General features: G+C 45.3%; 1 protein-coding gene across 1 annotated transcript in view; it reads right to left on the minus strand.

The window, feature by feature from the left end:
* LOC111254682 (uncharacterized) overlaps positions 1 to 10,277 on the minus strand; it is a 46,486-nt gene extending 36,209 nt beyond the window's left edge. The window contains exon 1 of the mRNA XM_022815786.2: positions 7,495 to 10,277. Coding sequence (XP_022671521.1) covers positions 7,495 to 8,144 — 650 coding nt within the window. The 5' untranslated portion in view covers positions 8,145 to 10,277. The remainder of the gene's footprint in view (positions 1 to 7,494) is intronic.
* Positions 10,278 to 18,576: the final 8,299 nt, after the last annotated feature.

An 18,576-nucleotide genomic window follows, 5' to 3' on the forward strand; every position in this document is an offset into this window, starting at 1 on the left:
ATGTACGTTGCATACGTTAACCAGGAGCTCGTGTCAAATAGGTTTACTATTATTCAATTCATAGTATACGTACTGTTTAATTAGCTGGACACTTCTCCAGACGTCCAAAAACAGACAGATGCTACCTACGCATCTATAAGACATGCAGGAGTTATACGGAGAAAAGTCAACAGCGTATACGCGCTGCTCAACGTTCCGTACTTGCTAAACCATCTTTTCGTGCGGCCAGCAAAAGTGTTGCGGACCCGGCGACGACTGCCGTTACCGCTACAGCTGATCAATAGAGCGTTGCTATCTCCTTATTCGATAAGAGACAACAATAGCAGAAATGTACGTATTACTGGCGGAGGATATCGGCCACTGAATGGTATCTCGCTTAATCGGCAATCCCATCGGGCCCCCTTCAGTTGACCGGCACCCCCTCGTTTCGATCGCTGGCTACTGAAATAAAAACCCGGCTACCGTAACAAGACATCTAAGCGAAATGGTCTCTTAAGCAGGTCGAACTGTTCAAAATTGTCAACGTTATTCACCCGCTCTGTCACTTTTGCCTGGGTCTCAAAATCAGCACGCGAAAAAAAAACGCCCAAGGCGTGGGCTGAGAGAGCTCCAAACGGACGACGATGTTTAGCATGACCCCTTCCCGTTTGGGATAGCGGAAAATTAACATTTGTCTCTGCCATCGAGCGTTAGATAATACGAAGGGCAAGATAGCTAGAGGTAGAAGCTGTTCAAGCAGAATGGTTCCTTAGCGATCAGAACAATGAGGTATCGGTCAGTAGAAGCGAATAAGATGTAGATTTACGTTTGTACGAGGCATAACAGTATTCGTAACAACCCCCCAAACCAATTGTACAATAAATGAATCGACGAAGTGGTCGAACCAGGTTGGCCCACATGGAATAATACTGACTAAGAAGGAATATCTGTACAAAACTAGATAAACCAAGGAATGATATAATAGTTGTCTTCATTACGTAATACACTGACTATGCGCAACCAACATCGACAATGGCGGTAGTGAATGTATAAAGTCACACAAGCTCACACTGAGCAAATTGATGTAAAAGCGCACAAGCATTGTTGCTTCTGTTGTGCTTTACATGAGATACATTTTGATTTATGTCAGTTGGATAATTAGGCAGTAAGACAGGCAATGATGCTATTACGACTGGCTGGATTGCACCTTTGTGTGGCATATCCAAGTAAGGAAATGTAGAAATTGGGAAGCTTGTAAGAGTAGCAGAATCTGTACGACGGGTGAAGAGACGGAGGGCTAGAACGTAGCTGGATAATGCAGAAGAAAGGGAATGGCCATCATTATCATTTTTACGGCTAACCACATTTTTTCGCTCTAACGATGAAGGGACAAGTTTTCTGCTTTTTTGTTCGTCCATCATCTGTACCAGCAACAACTGTTCGGTCTCTATTTCGGAAGCTTATTTTTTTTCTGCTGTTACCGCTGCTACTTCGTTGGGCAGCGATAGCGATTCGGTTGAGACCCCAATACACTGCAATGACGAAAACCACCACATTTTCCTTCATCTCGATCTCTTTCAAATAGCCAATTTGTTGTTTTCGGTTACTGCAGTTCTTGCGAAACATAAGTTAAGTAAAGTAACGCTCGAATCCCGAAAAGATGACTGCGTGCTGGTCGAAGCAGAAGGAAATTTTATGGGGCGAAATAATACGATGTTGTCATTAATAACATCGCACAGATATAGATAATTGTAGTACTGTATTAACGGATTTACTCTCGTTTCAAATATAAATATGGTGCGACTATTTTCCGTTTTATATAATAATTATCGTTACCATCATCGCCAGCAGCAGGGGCAGCATCATAGTCACTTTCAATGTCCGCGTTTATAATCATAATGATAATGGTGACGATAATTTAGATTGTGGAGACTTCAATAAACAACAGCATGTCTATATCTGGACATGAAAGCAACGCAGGAACTTGACTATAAGCTTGACACCAGGGTAAACGTCATGCCAAAGCGAAATTTGCTCCTGATTAGGTTGAGCGAAGTGAATACGTTCGACGTCCTTAATTGACTAGCTAATTTCCACATAGCTGTTGCACGTTCCTTCTGGTAAACGTTTGTCGAAATGCCGTACCGAGAACGAATGGGAACTCATTGCGAGGCGCGTTGGCTTAACTATATATATATATATATATACATACACAGACACTGCGTGGTATGCATTGGCAGTGGCTCTGTGGCGTCTCAATCGTCGAAGATTCTGGACGACAATCTTCAGCTCTATAAGCAGCTTAGTATGCTTGGGATTTGATGTTCGATCTTCCCGTGAACATTATATAAGCGTACCTTATATCACTGCGGCCTCAAACGGCTCTGATCGCTTTGCCTATTCTAAAGCGTTGTCCGACTGGTGTCGTTTAATATCGAACTCCATCATCGGGATCGCTCGCTGCTGTCATCTGATTATCAGACGAAATGAATCTGTCATTTTGCGATCAGCGGCGTGGATAACGGCACGATTAGCGACACTGGTGTACATATAGATCATACGAGAGATATTCGTATCAGCTACATGGACTAACCACCCACGCGGCTCCCTTCAGCGCCTAGGAATCCGTTAGAAAGGACAAACTAGAAAATAAATTCGGCGAAATAGTAAGGTGATGATCACAAGCATACTGGGCCGAGCACATAATATTCTTAGTAATTATATACGGAACATATATATACATATTGCACCAAGTATGGTAAATATCAGAAGTGGTATGACTGTTGAATTAGTTCGTCCTGATTTTTGCGCAAGGGGGAATGGGAGCAAGCTATTCTATGAGTCTATGATGTGGTGCCCCCGTATCTCAAGGAACTTACAAACCGAATGAAGCGGTAATCGTTCGTTGATGCTTTGAGCAATTGCGAAACAACGATGTCATTCTAATAGTTGTCTTCAAATTATTCGTACTTAGTTTTATATCTTTCGCTTTCTCTCTGCCGCACCAGTAAAGAATAATGTCCGGGGAGCGTTTCCTGCAATTCTGTCTTCTAACAGCCTCCTATAGCCAAATGTGTGAATGAGGGATTTAGCCAACTTTGTTGTTGCACCCAGCGAAGAGAAGCGTATAGAGGATCTGTATGAGGAGCTCTCTCCGGGAGGTTCCTCTTTTTATTTTTTCGCGAAGTGTTGTTACCGCTTACTGTTCAGAGCAAAGTGGTACATTCATATATCGATGTTCAGAAAGCGGAGAAGATCCTTTAACCGCTCATCCGCTTCCCGGCGAGCCCTGCCCTAAGGGCCAACAAACGCGCGCCGTTGTTGATCGGCTGCTGCCGTTGAATCGGCTCTGTTGTAGTGTTACTAGCAGTAGTCCAGACTTTTGCTAGTCTAAGGTTACCCGTCATTATCATCATTTTCATCGTCATTAGCAACAGCTATAAGACCAGAGCGCCACCACTCGGCGGTCGCTACTGCAGCCCTAGATAGAGCAAAACACTAGACGCTTCTCGGCCGACGACTGAACAACACACGATGATGACGAGAACGACCCACAAAGCCAGCCAATCGCAGGGCAAGCGGAGAGCGCTGAGCGAGTGAATCCTGCCCACAATGGGTCCATATAAGAAGGTCGAAGAAGAAGAAGAAAAGGTCGAAATGAAAGGTGGAGGAGTATTGATGACAAAAACACTGCATAAAATACAGCATCGCTGTACGAACACACACACACACACACACACTCACATGCACTTACAAACACTTATACTCTATATGCAAGCATTTATAGGTATTGGATGAACTATGATTGAGAATCCTATGGCGTGTCTATAGGCCGGGCCACAGTTTCGCTAGCCACTTTACCGATTTACCTGACAAATGGCAAACGTAGCTAACTTGGTCTCGACACTCGTTGTAGCCCACCAAACACAATGGGAAAGTAGATTGTATTATTACATGGTACAACGAAATAAACAACCATTTTCTCTATGAAAGCGGATTCAACAGTTTTACATAGTTACTGCGAGAACCCATCGATGACAATGATGCTATCGTACACTGAAATGCTGGTGCACTGTTTCCTTCAATAGTTGGTGTACCGCGCTGCTGTACAGAAATGAGTGAGAAGAAGCGGGCAGGACCTACTCTTAGAATCCAGGAACAGCTGCAGCGCCGGTCGCTATCGGAGCGGCAGCTGTTTTATCGAACATATTCAACGCGTCGAAGTTACCGCCGCCACTGCCACCCCAGCGGTGCTCGTGTAGCGCATCGCTTGCTAGAGCTGCTCCGTGAAGATCCTTGTAGTCTGTCATTTTCAAGCAGAAGGGAAGCTACTTTTTAAAGTTTTTACCGCATCGAGGCCCTTCACCCATCCTATTACTTTGGCCATGCAGCGATAGATAAGTAGGCGCAGAAGTCCCTATACTCTCCCTGTATGCAGACACACTCCAACATTTATATACAATAGTTATGTAGACGCCAATGTAGAGGCCTATATATGTATATTGTGGATGAAGTTTACCCTCTTAGACTTACCTTTACACTCACTCTCTCCCGTTTGTATTTAGTTCACATGATGCGAGCCTGAGGATGGCATAGCCGTCCCTCTCTCTGTGTAATAATCATTTTGAAGAACGTTGGAGAGCATGGTAGATGTACAAAATGTACAGACAGCGAGAGAGGGATGCGCGTCGTCACCAATGAATATGCGCATGCACCTATTCTCAGTCAGCATCACAAGTCGACCACATGGGATAGTGATGAACGATTAGAGATTTGATATTATGTGCGGAATTTATCTGAAGTTCTCACTGATTCTTCTTAGAGAGCCAAACTGGGCAATTCCGGCCAACATCTAAACCCCATCTTTATGCCACTGTGCAATATGCTATGTGAACTTGAATACTTTGACGCTGCACTGTTCTTTTATCGGTAAACGGCTAGTCATCTACGTACATCTCGTTCATTGAACAACCCAATAACATTCATTTCACGTCCAAAAATGTATCCGTTTGCTCTGTCCTGGACAGTGTCCTTCAAATGGGTCTCTGCAGGGTCTGACCGGCATCGACTGGGAAACGTGCTCTTTGTAAATGATTGAGATAGATGGATAGTCTGTCACAAAGCATTGTTTGCTACCACTGCGTAGCACGTTATGGCATGCATGCTAATGAATCTACCATATAAGTAAAGAGAGAGTGTGTTATTTGTTGTGTCAATCTATCTATCTATCTATCTTGTCTGTTCGAAATATCTTCCGAAAGCTACTTGACCTGGTCATTCATATAGGACATCGAATATGCTATAATAGGCCATAGTTGCGTTTCCCTGATGCCGTTTGTGATTTGTTTCATTGAGGTTTTCCTTTTATCGTTCTAGTTTGATCTTTCTACCTCTGAAAAACGAGAAATACGCTCGCTCCTTGCCAGGTAACATGTGTGCTCACGAAGCCAATTTTCTTCTTTTTCCCTTTTTTCTTTTATCCTTTCCGTAATAGTCATTATTCATGTTAACGTGTCGACAGTGTTTCTGACTTCGTCTTAGTTCGGCGTCCATAGCGAGTGCTAATTAGAGACGCGACTCTTTCAAAAATCAAGGGACTACGTTGAATAGAAAGACCTTCGGTAGGTCAACATGACGCTGTGTCCATTTTATCGCGTGCGTACTCGCTCAGTTTGGTGAAACGCGGAATACTTCGATTTGTGACGACAGCGAAAACGGATAACAAGAAGGCAGGACGGTACTGGAAGCTGCGGTATCATCCTGTAGGGACACATGCACATACACCCAACAAAAGGATATAGAACGAAACACCAGGTCCGCTATAACATGCCCTACTCTGGCATAGGGATGCCGCAAGTGAACGTACCGCGTTTCTACATTTGCAGCAAGTAACAGTAGCGTGTCACTTGAGGAACGTATTCAATAACTGTAGTAGCAGTACTAACAACACATAGGATTAGTGGCAGCGAAGCTGTCTTGGCCCCCATAAAGCTAGAAGCCCGTTAACATACATTCACACCTATATCCATGTGTCGAGTTTCTTAGCTTTCGCTAGCTACACAGACAACAACGACAACGAATCGGTAGCCAACCGAAATCGCTGGCTGGCCGTTGTCACGTTCGCGCAGCACACGGAGCGTCAGTAACATTATCTAGCTACGGTGACGGTAATGGTCACGGCAGCGGTGGCGGGGCTCGCGAAACAGTGGCAAACGGCAGAAAGCGGCTGCGGGGAACTCAAAAGCCTATAAATTTTCCGAAAGGCCGACTTTTTACTACAGCGAGCCTCTGAAACAAACACTATTATCATCACGAAGTGGTTGGAACAACAACATTTAAGCACGACCCCTACCGACATTATGATACAACAACATCATAACAGAGTAGAAACAGGAGCGGTAGTATTGACAGTGGAGAAATATGACTGCCAAACCCAAAAGCGAACCAGAATGGTATAACAACATAATAGCAACCATAGGAAACATCAGAGATTCTAGAAGACAAAGCAAGAAAGAAGACTTGCAAAATCAACCCACGAATGTATGGCGGTAAATTTGATTTCTAGACAAGTTCAAACGATCGAATTGTTTCGCGCGTTCGGTTTGCCGATCAGTTAGAACTTTTACATGGCAGTCTGATTTGTTGATACATCGCTAACGTCCTTGCGGGCATCTACCGTATTGAAGAAAGCCTGTCTAGCGTTTGTTATAGCGGTTGTTTCGTTTATATTTATATATATACAAAACTGTGTTTGCTGTAATATAAAGGTGTCTCCTGATCGAGGCAAACTTCTACCGGTTACAGAAAATAGTTTGTCTCTGTATATGACGCTAAATTTATCACCGATCATACACTGATCGGTCCGAGAGTTCAACACAACTGTCGCTTGCGTATCTCTATTACGACCTCCGTTTCAACTAAGATTGCTACTTCACTTTCTTCTATAGTATAAATAGAGGAAAGAATTGGGTCAATTGGGACTGTAAACGAGGGTTTATTTACAGCTACGTGTGGAGGTTATACGAACAATTACAACGATAGTAGCTATGACGAAATTCGATAGGAAAATTAAGGGGCCATCCTCAAAGACGAGGTCAGGGATCAGATCACTTAGGATGAAATGCGGCAGCAGTTCAGCCAGTGTTTATAGATGATCGAGCCAGTGATCGGAACAAACGTTATGAATATATTTATTTCACTTTCGATGGAGTGGTGCTCTTCTCGGGTAAGATCACCATCATCACGGCAAACCGACAAAACCTATCATTGACGTGCTCCCACAAATTGTAATACATAGGCGTATACCAAATGTGCTTGGTCTTTTGCACGGCAAACAACCATATAACGGCAATTCTGTCGAAGGTACACGGGGACAACTTTCAGCGAAAAACTATAAATCGCTAACTGTCTGATTGACTAGTTGGCAGTCTGCCACACTAAAGCTCACATAAAGACGATCATCGAAAAGAAACAGTTGTCAGAAAAGTAATTCTAGTTTATGATTGTGTCACTTACCTCGCCGTGGTGCAGTCCTTGTAGAGGACGTCGAAGTCCTTGCAGGCGAGCAATTTACAGCGGTTTACCCCGGGCTGGATTGCACCCAGACCGCGGAGGACACGCACCTGCTCGACGTTGCACACAATTGGACTGATGCCTAATCGCTTGAGCTTGGCATAAACGGTGTGTAGACCGCCTACAAGGTGCTTGAGGAATAGCTCAAACGCCTGCGGTAGACATAGCAGGTAGTCACCCTGATAGTTAAACGCGGCCACCTGCTGCCCCCTATAGTCGATAAGCCTGCACTCCGTGGCGTCGACGGAGGGCCTCGAGCAAGGTACGCCTGGCGATTTACGCGGGTCCTGAAACCCGCTGGGCACACCGCCTCGGAACCCATTGATCACATTACAGAATTGGTCGCAGAGTGCGGCCGCGTTGAAATTAGCTGGCGATTGGTGCTCTTCGAGTAGCCGACGGTCCTGGAAATGTGGGTACATTTGCAACATGAGCGCCGAAGCCGCTAAACTATTTGCATTCAGCGTCGGTGGCTTAGGCGATGGCGAGTTCGGAGATCCCGAACGAGATCCATCAGAATTAGCCGAGTGTGGGCGCTGACGTTGTGAGGTGTAGCCTGACAGGTTTTCGGGCAGTTGAACATCGGTCGACATGGCGGTGTATTTTAAAGCGAACTTCGTCCCTAATCGAGAAATAGATTTCAACTACTGTTAGCTACGCGAACTTCACGTAAGATCTATACGTGAGCAGTAAGCACCTGCGAGATGCTGTTGTGATCACTGTTTCGTTCTGTTTCTTATTTCGACAGACCACGGGATCGAATCCGTCAGATGCAATGTCGCGATGTGCCGATGGCCGATGAGAGTATAGAGAGTATGTGTAACTAAGAAGAAGAGTGCACACGAGGCTGAAAGTGGGGTGGGTTCAAGGGGCGCGAATAGCCCTGGACCAGCAAGCGACGTGGTCCCCGGGCAAGTGGGTTCCGCTACCGCTAATCCTACACACCGTCACTGCAGCGAGACTCGGTTCTCCTCCACGTTTCCGCACTTGTCTTAGAGTTAGAAATAGCGAGAAAGGATGAACAGTGTAACTTCAAGGATAATGTATACTGGAAAGATACAAACGTGTCCTGGCTTAAGTTGAACTTGAAAAAGAAACCCTCTCAGAAATGGCCTGTTTTTTTAGCAGCACACAGGCGCCCAACGTTCAACGTCACATTGAGACGTACGTGGTCGAAAGGGCAAGTAAAAATTGTGAATTAACAGGAAGCTGTAGATCGGGCTATATTTTGGCAGGACGACTAGACGATGAATGTTACAATGATTACACTTGAATAAACGACGCACACACAAGTCCATGGATACGACGTCGTGGACAAATGAAGACGGAATTTGAAGCTCGTTGTTCAGACATGATAATTCTCAGTAGTCCGAAAATTGTGGTGAACTGCAACTTCCACAGTTGAGTTTTTTTTCTTTTCTATTGCCTGGTGCTGTTTTGACGACACTAGTTATAGTTGGCGGTGACTCAGTTATCTTCTTTGTTACGGTTACAGTGATTGAATCGATGACGTGCAGTGCTACACTATAATGAATCATTGAATTTCCCAGTGTATCACAAGCGCACAGCCATGGGACGATTGTGTTTCGATTCCGAATTTCGTCCTCAGTTCACGAACTTGCGACAGCTATCCGTTGTTTGTGTACTATGAGAGACACGCCACCGCTACTGCTAGGAAAACGGTGAACTTATAGGTAACTTCGGGAGGCGGCATCGTCGTGTGTGGCCTTTGGCACTTGTAACAGCGTCTGTACATTGGACGTCACCGTATGTGCGTACAGTCGTGCACACCATATATCTGTGTACTATCTATCTATATGCTCCGGCCCATATACGACACACACACGCGCACGGACAAACGCATAGATAGACACAGCTGTATATTTGTTGTTTCAGATGACGCGCACCTTTCACTCATCACTCGTCTCTGTCAAAGTACTTCACTTGTCATCGTCGCACTCTGCCGCCATTGTTAGTTGCACGTAATATAGCGCACGCAAGCACCACTTCGTTTTCCTCTGTACACTCTGACTGTACAACTTCCTAGCGGTTGGCCGCACGATCAGTCATTACTACTGCAGCAATAACGACGAGTAGTTGTAACGCATGCCGAGCGAACTGCACAGAACGGCGCTAGGACACTGATGACTACTACTTCTTACTGCAGTGCCGGTTGTAGTGTTGATATATGTAGTGGTAGTCGAAGCAATCCGATCTCTGTGTCAGAGCTCCTACAGCAGAACGAGCCCAGAGACACAGATGGATTCAGCACAGTCACACAGTTGGACAACTAACACAGTCGTCGATGTGTCGTATGGGGTAGCACCGAACTCCGCGAGCTCTTCAAGCCCTCTGAGCGAGCGGCGCGGCCAGGGCGCTGCTGCGGCTGCCGCCACTACGACGACGACGACGATGGCGATGGTGACGGCGGCGGCGACGACCTACGAACGAATGCAATTGTGAGTGAGACTCTCTCGACTCTCGATGCGTATGGGCGTTTGTCTGGGTGCGGACTGTCTGTGTGATCACCGTGTGTTTGTCTGTGTGCTGTCTCTGTTCTATCTGCTGCTGCTGCTGCTGCTGCTGCTGCTGCGGCAGCCGCCGCTCGGCTCGCTCTGGATTGCTGCTGCTGCTGCTGCTGCTGCTCAACCCGATTCAACTCACAGTCGTCAGCCCGGCCATGGGACACGACACAAGTCGACGCTACTCGGGTCTGCCTCTGTTCGCCGCCGGTCCATCCGGGCTCAGTTCGTCCAGGCTGGCACTGCCGCTACGGCTCCAGCTGCAGCTGCCGCCGCGGCTGCTGCTGCTGCCCGACCGTTCATTCTCGTTGGCTGTTGTTGGCTGCAGCGAGCAATGAGACGCTTGGAGCGTAAGAGAGAAATTACTTTTTTTTTTTTCGTTCTATGCTTACTCCGTATTCGTCTGCATTGTGAATCCCGATGTCGCTGCTCGCCGACGCCAGCGCCCTCACCTGGGCGGAGCTGTCGTCAAAAGGGCGGAGCGGCGACGACGATTGGCCCGTCAGCATCAGCGAACTTGCGGCCGCAGCGTCGTTTTCGGCTGCGCCCGCTGACTGTCGCCATGCTATGGCTAGTCTATGCGACGTGACGTGCGCGAGTCTGTCGGCCCGACGGCGGCGGCGGCGGCGACTGCGATGGGCGCGTATGTGTTTCAGTTGTGGTTCTTAATGCTGCTTTCCTTTACGTTTATAATGTGGTTCGTTTTTCGATGCAGACTTGGTGGAGAGGGCAGAAGAGATCGGCGCCAGCGGCGAGCTGATGTCTGAAGGGAAGAGTTCGGTAGCACCAGAACAAAGAAACCAGCCTGCTATGGCTTGCGCCGCACAGCACGCTCGTGCTGTCTAGTTCTCAGACACAGACCGGCTTCGGCCGAGGACGGACGGTGTGTTGGGGACGCATTGATACCGTACACGAACACAAGACGCAGTGCAGTCCCGTGGCTTCGTGCCTGCTTGCAGGATACGGCCATGGACAGCCGCAGAATATACAATAGATATAAGTCGCTCACTTTTAATTATGTAAACATCTCGATGGGCAAACGCTGTTAATCGCAGTTTGTGGTAAATCGATCATTTGCAAAAGAAAGTTAATTAGTTGTAAATTGCAGACGACATAAATCGACCATAGGATAGATTGCACAAGCTCTACCGAAACAATAGAAATTAAGTATTATTGACTCATGGCTGACAAATATTAGTAAATTGAGATCATCGATATCTGACACCATGTTTGCTCTTTTGAATTGAAAAAAAAAACAAAGACACTCATAGACAACCTTCATTGGGAAAAAATGATATCTGACTTAACGTTTCATAACAAATAAGTCGCGTTGCAGGTTATTATCCTAGTTTAAGTGGAATACCGGGACAGGCGGTTAGTTAGTGCTATCCCTAATTCATGCCTTGATGCGTCGAGCAGTACATTACTTATGATAAATTCTTCAATAGTATTAACAGATGGCCCAATCCAGAAACTTACTTTACATATTAATTGGTCATCTTTCTCTTGCCTATGTTAGCTTGTCGTCAGAGGAAATAGTAAGAAGGATATTGTATATAGTTATTTAGATAGAACTATATACAGCGTCATTGTGCAGCATCACTATTAGAGATGTATGCTTGTTCATTTCGTATAACGTCTGCGACGGTGGACGCCAGATGGCGCCAGTGGTACCGTTTCCGTCAACGTTACGGACTTCGTTGCTTCGAGGGTCTTCTTCAGCCACTTTGTGAGTAGCACTGAATCAGTCAATACGAGACGTGCGGGAACCCTATAGAAGATTTCGACCAGTCAAGTCTATTCACAAGAACCTTATACGTAATCCATATATATGCCATCAATCTCAATTTTATAGGACGTATGCTCAACGGATTGTTCAGTGGGGAAAGTTACACCATTTGCTCATATCCTAAAAAACAGCCAATCGCTTAGGTCATTGTCATTTAGTTATAGTGACAATTTGTCTCAGCGGTATCTGCTGTCGCTGAATGTAGATATTCACATTAAGCCAATGAGCGGGTGCAAAGGGTGAACCGCGGTATAATTTTCGGTCTGTTGAAAGAAGACCACCAACAACGATACCGGCATGAGGCAGTTGTTATGTCGCTATTCTTGTGCGGACTGCTGAATTTGCAATGCCGAACGGCACAGTCATCCACAGATATCATCATGGCAGTGGCTTCTTCAGCAATATTGAGATACACACATAGAAGCTTGGAACATTTGATCGCTCTGTCTGCTGTGCTGAAAGCGAGCTCATGCTGCGCTCCGATGAGCTCCGACGCACGCTCAGGTACACTCGTATCGTTCAGTTGTCAGTTTTCGCGGGTCGTGTGGTTCAAATAGTCGAAACCAGTGTGTTCACTACCGGAGCAGGTTTGGCGGCCAGGGAACACCGATGCGGATGGCACCCACTGATGGTACTTACATTCGAAGCCGCCCAGCGGGGTATTTAGTATTGGGTGCCCACTAACGGCCGACGACGTCGTAGCTAAAAAGACTTTTATATGCACTGTACAATAGCTACGGGCTGTAGTTCCACAGTAGCTGGTCCGTCTGAGAATTAGGTGGTTGAATTAAATTAACGAAAGCGGCGGCAATAGAAACTATGGATTGTTTAGTTGTGTAAAGAACGGGCTTGATATAACGGATTTCTTAAATAGCGTTTTCACATACTTTCGTACTTAGCGCTATTACTTTTAGTACAATGGATTCATATTGGGTATACTGTGAAACAGACTCAGCATTGCCGTATCACTGCTTGAAACGTACTGTCTTATGTAAAAATTAGAGTAATATATGAAACCCCTGTTTCCCCAGAATGGCAGTATTTCGATGGATCTACTCGCCACGTATGAACAAAGATGTATAAACCACAATTTTCTCTTGGCGTGACGTGTAAGAAGTAAACGATCTAAGGAGATTCAGCGGAATGAATATGGTCGACTTGAATGTTACTGGAGCAATAGATATTCTTTTCGTAAAGCTGCGGTTTGGAAAATCTACCAAAAGCAGTTCTGGCTTTCTCCTCTCATCTAGAGACCACACATCTCGATCTACTACAAAACACCGTAGATACACCGGGCAGTTCCATCGATACTGCAAACCACTTTGTTGTTACTGACAATGGGAAGAGCAATTCTATCTTCTCGTTCCGATGCACATCGTTGTCCAATTGTTGGAGGTTTGCGATTGTCGGCCGGAGGTCGTGTCCGATGGCGACACGAAAACTAGAGTAGTCGATGATGGCTACCTCGAGCCGCGTTTCGCCAAATGACAATCGTGGGTGCTCACCCGCGCCCACCGCACACAGCAGAACGAGTGCAAGCAATTTTAGTTTCTATCCCAGCATTCACTGTTAAATTGATCTACATATATCCACAAGTCGCTGTCAAGAGTAAATAGTTCTTGCAAAACAGTAGTCAAGAGACCACCAGGGGAAATTTCTGTTGTGCCAATGTATGGGGGATCCTTGTACGTGGTACGCGAAACTCTAAGTCACATAGATGTGCCGCAACATATGTTACCTGATTAGCTGGTCACTCTTCCCACTTGCGACTGATCGGCTTGTGCTACAGACAGTTTCATTGCAAGTCATCCAAGCATATAGAAGGTATAGGACAAGTCATGGATCTTCGGCTAGTTATTCAAAAGCACGACATGCCGTAGTCGTCGAGCAGTCGGCTCCTTAGTCGAAACGTCTCTGACTCGAAGTGGAAGTGCGGTACAAGGTTGCTATGCAATCCTACGTCAAAGACATCAAAGGGAGCTAGCTTAGCGGGTCGTCTGATCGTCAAACCTCGAAATGTAAGCTTGTGGCTTATTGACCATAGGCTCTCCAGCGGTTAGTGTATAGCTAGATGCATCCGCTCTATGTGTAACCTACAGCCATCTTATGTTAGTCAATGGGGTTGCTGTTCTGCTTTGTAAGAGCTAATTGTTGACAACATCACAATTAGAAAGAATGTTTTCAGCCACGAAGCTCTGTCTGCGGAATGCTCTTACGAGAACAACTAATATTGTATTAGGTGAATTAGGTGCGCACATAAAAAAACAACCGAGAATAACAAGAAAGTGCGCCTTAGATATTTCTGTGAAACATAGAACATTCTGATCTTAAACAAAGTACTAACAACTTTCGGTCAGAAAATGCACACTTTCAGGTAATTCGGCGTAAGGACATCGGCTATAACAGACAGGACAATCCAGCCCCTCTTGACGGTCATCATGAATCGTTAACGGAGCGACCGTTAGTGTGACCAGCGGTTCTTGCTAACCTGATTGGAGATCCGCCCCCACCCGAGTGAGTAACCGTTTAATATGGTATGCTGTCGGGGGTTCTTCTCTCAATACAGGAACACAGAAGCGTGGTGTTTTCTTGTTGTGTGCTTCGTTTCCTGCTTGCTGTTGGGTAGTCGTTGCCCAGTTTACCGAGCACAGGCCGGTCTGAACTTCATTTTGTTCAATCTCTTTCACTCTTCGCTGAAGTCTTACCGAAACGTCAACGCAAAAGCCAATTATCAAAGATTCTGATTCTCACCGATATTCGGACTCATCGGCCAGCTCGGTCGTGTGGCTAGATCAGAGAGAGAAGAAGGAAGAAAGAAAGATAGTCTAACCCGGCCTGCTCTGAAACATCGCTAAATTGAATTTAACTCTTCGTTTCCGACCGACCCGGTCATCAGCGAAAGAATACCCGTGAAAGGCCTGCTGCCCATAAAGTGGTTCATAAGCGGTTGCGCGGAGTTCGGGTGGTGGCCTAGTGTTTATTTTATTTCCCTGCAAGGAAACCGGTACGATGGCAAGCGCACATAGATGGACTCCATGGGAGACCCGTAACTGCAAACTGTATTGAGCGGGACACAGTCAGCAGCTGCGGAAGGCAGCATGGTTGGATGTTTGAAGCGTTGCGGAGCTAGGAGAAGGTTTTCTGTGTGGGGCTGAAGGTATCAAGCTGTATTCGGACTGTAGCAATGGAGAAACTGCGGAGTAGGGACGTCGGCTAGGACAGATCCAGCGAAGATTATAGCATAAGGTATGGAATACGATGGCCGATAAAGAGACTGTAATACCTCAAGTGAAGATCCCACGAAAGAAAAGAAAACGTTATCTTGAGAAAATGGTGAGATTGATGAGGCCATTTACGAATATTGCGGCTTCTTGGAGGGACTCACATCATGGAAACAACAAAAGTTGCCTGAGCCAGAATTCATACGCGCAGGCGACCGGATTAACTGCAAGGGATCATTGCTGCTCATTGGAAGAACACTAGCACAACAATCATTTGCAGATATGGCACTTAGAACTAGGCCACTTTTCAATCATGTTACCTAGTAAATATTGCTAAATTAAATAGTTAAAGGCTTTAAGCTGAGTTAAGTGGTTCAGTGAAATCGAGCGAAATAATTTAAATGTTTTTTTAATTAGAAATAAAAGTCTGGGCGCCAGTATTTCGATTTATATTAGTACATATTGTATAATGAGACTTATACTCACGTTTCTCGTGAGCGTATCGATAGCGAAAACAAAAAAGCAGAACGTCGAAGATGATGAAATACGCTTGCATTGCATTGATTTCGTAAATATCCCGCGAAACACGACGCCCCTTTAACGGGGACTGCAATACGTCAGTGTAAAAAACGAAAATTACAATATCGGTCGACTCTGAATATAATATAGCCCCCACCCACAAGGGCATTTGGCCCTCTGACACAGTGCCATTAACGCTGCAAACACATATATATATTCTCGCAGATTTTCAAGTCTGCCCAAGGTTAAGGCTTGCATAGCATCCTAGTCCTGTACATGAGCCTAGTTCTATCTCTATGTGACGTTAAATCATATCGAGAACAGCTCTAGTAGGTCACATTTATGAGCATAGTGTGGTTATATACAACCGTAAGTTGGGATGTAGCGATCCAAGCGAAAATATGCGGCGGAGGAAAATCCTTAAATTTTTCCAGGGTCTGAACATGCTGCTCGCATGTAACGAACAAAGGAATCAAGTTTTGGAAGTATGGGGCAGTAGCGTTTATTTTCTAAAGCTATTTATAGCAAATTTTTAGCTTTAAAAGTAAAGAACGAAACCTAACCTTTTATTTAAAATCCACATCGAAGTCAAGGCTCAGTGACCAACAGGGTAAGAGGGAGACAGAGCATCAGGATAAAGTTTCAGACTCTCAACAACTTGTCCGCTTGACTCTTGCTTATCACTGTGCATATAATCGTAACGATTTCATTAACATTATGTACAAGCTATTTGAATGCAAATAGAAGAAGCATATGGCATTATGAGATACGTACGCACATATTGATACGATGAAATGTAATCAACTGGGCGACCCTGCCACCAAATTTGAGAGGCTTAGGTTGTTGTAGCAAGAGACCGACAGAAAAGTACGGCTTAGGCCGGTACATGTGAAATGTTTTGCTATTGAAAACGCGTTTTTTTTTTTTATAGAATGATACTTGTATGTGTGTATCTAGGTTTTCGCTCTCTATTGGCTTAACAACGGCATTCAACTGGAACAACTACTATACATCTATATCAGCAACTACATATCACTGTATGTTCGAAAAACTTAGCTAACGATCGGGCTAGGGCAGCAGTAACCGTCGGCGACGAGGTCCTAAAACAATAAATGCGCCTCTGGCCGATGAAAGTTATAATTAGTGATTGAAATCAACATGGACCGATGGACGGACGAGCGGATGAACAGACAGACAGACAGACAGAGCGATGCCACTACATTAGTTCGCTGGTAAAATAAAGTTACTTGAGAAGCTGGAGCTTTGAAGAGCGTCAGTTTACATGGTATAGTACAGACTGACCCCTTCCTTGGTGCGACCCAGGTGTTCAGCTCTCCGGGAACATGTACTAGAAAGATCAGTATTGGGAAGCTGAACGAGTTCGTAGGCAGCAAGTAGAACCTGCGAGACAATGAGACAGCTACCAGTCAGAACATGGCGTTCAACGCTAGAACAGTGAGTGGGGGCATGCGGTAAAAGTGAATGAGTTCGAAGAGAAATGAAAGACGACGAGAAGTCGAAGAAAATCAGAAATCGCAATTTATCGTTTACGAATTCGCTAAATGACGAGGTCGCAGAGGTCGCGGCGATAATCGCAGCCTCAGTCTCGTAGAAGGTGGCCCTCTCCTATGCCCCATACTTACGAATAGACGACAATGACGTTCCCTATTGTAGATACAGAACATGCGCACGTGTGCTATCTCTCATACAATTTTCTACAATCACACTGTGACTCGTCCAACTTTATTGAAAGATCTCGTGTGTAATAATAGAGCAGTAACAACCGTCTGGTGATAGCGAGAATTGAAACTGAAATAGCACGAGAACGATCTTCACAAGTAGGCATCGTAGGCGGTTCTGAGAAACTGCGGCTCGCAACTGGTGCGTTGTGCATAAAAGTAAATCAACAACTGGGTTAGCTTAAAAATTATTCTTTTGCTAGAAGTTTGTACTTCTGCTTGGATCCCTGCCATGACAGCTCGGTGATAAGGTGTTTGCCTTCGAGACATTAAAACACATTCGAGAGAAAGTAAATTCGAAGAAGAAAGTAGCCTTATTTCATTTCTTGGTGGTGGTCTGCCGTTTGAAGCAGTAATTGCCTCCCAACACGTCCGGCTTCGTCTGCCGGCAGTGTCGGCCAATTATTACGACTTTGCTAAACAACATTACTTCAATGCAGGTAGAATATCGCTGATGCATTTGAATGATTCGTAGGAGCAGGATCTCTAAATGGCCCCAGCGTGCACTTCAGATAACAACACCTTAAGATATTCATTCCATTGTACAGCTTCCTATAGAAATAACGAAAGCTTATACGAAGAAGAAGAAACTGCAGTATATTATTAGGGCATATCGAGAACAAGGTAAAGTTACCTTACATATACTTAGAATAGGACTGAAGTGAATTTAGCATGGCATCTCATTTCAGGATCATACGGCCGGTTTACCCTTTAATGTATTGTCTAACATCTATTCAATAATATCGCGTGACACACTTAAGACAGATCAACTTGTACTCAATCGACTTCTTACTGGGTAATAAATGATGATTGCAAATCAACAGTCTTGATCTCCGTGGCTTTTCAGCTTTTCGTCAAGTGGTTGGACCCAACGCGATTCGGTGCGCTTTTTGTTGGGCATTGGGCTCTTTTAGCTGCTTCCATTGGCGCAGCTCTTCTTGTATGAGAGAAGTCTAAGGCCGTTTGTTCGTGTCCTATCATGCGCTCCCACCAATTTCGAACCGCTTTCTTTTTGGCGGGCTTGCCTCTACCAGTAGTAGTAGTAGTAGTAGTAGTGGTAGTTCAGCGGATCTCCTAACCTAGTGGAGCCTAGCTGTCGCTACCGAAAACGGCTGTAAATCAGCCGGATTAACCTAAACTTCTTGAACTTTTCGACTCCCGCTTTCCTGCAGCTTCTTTCTTCCCTACTCTTCCCAGGACTTTGATCAGCTTTAGTCAGGAGGGTACAAGACCGA

The sequence above is a fragment of the Varroa destructor genome, unplaced genomic scaffold (assembly GCF_002443255.2).
Source record: "Varroa destructor unplaced genomic scaffold, Vdes_3.0 BEIS01000001.1, whole genome shotgun sequence".
NCBI lineage: Eukaryota > Metazoa > Arthropoda > Arachnida > Mesostigmata > Varroidae > Varroa > Varroa destructor.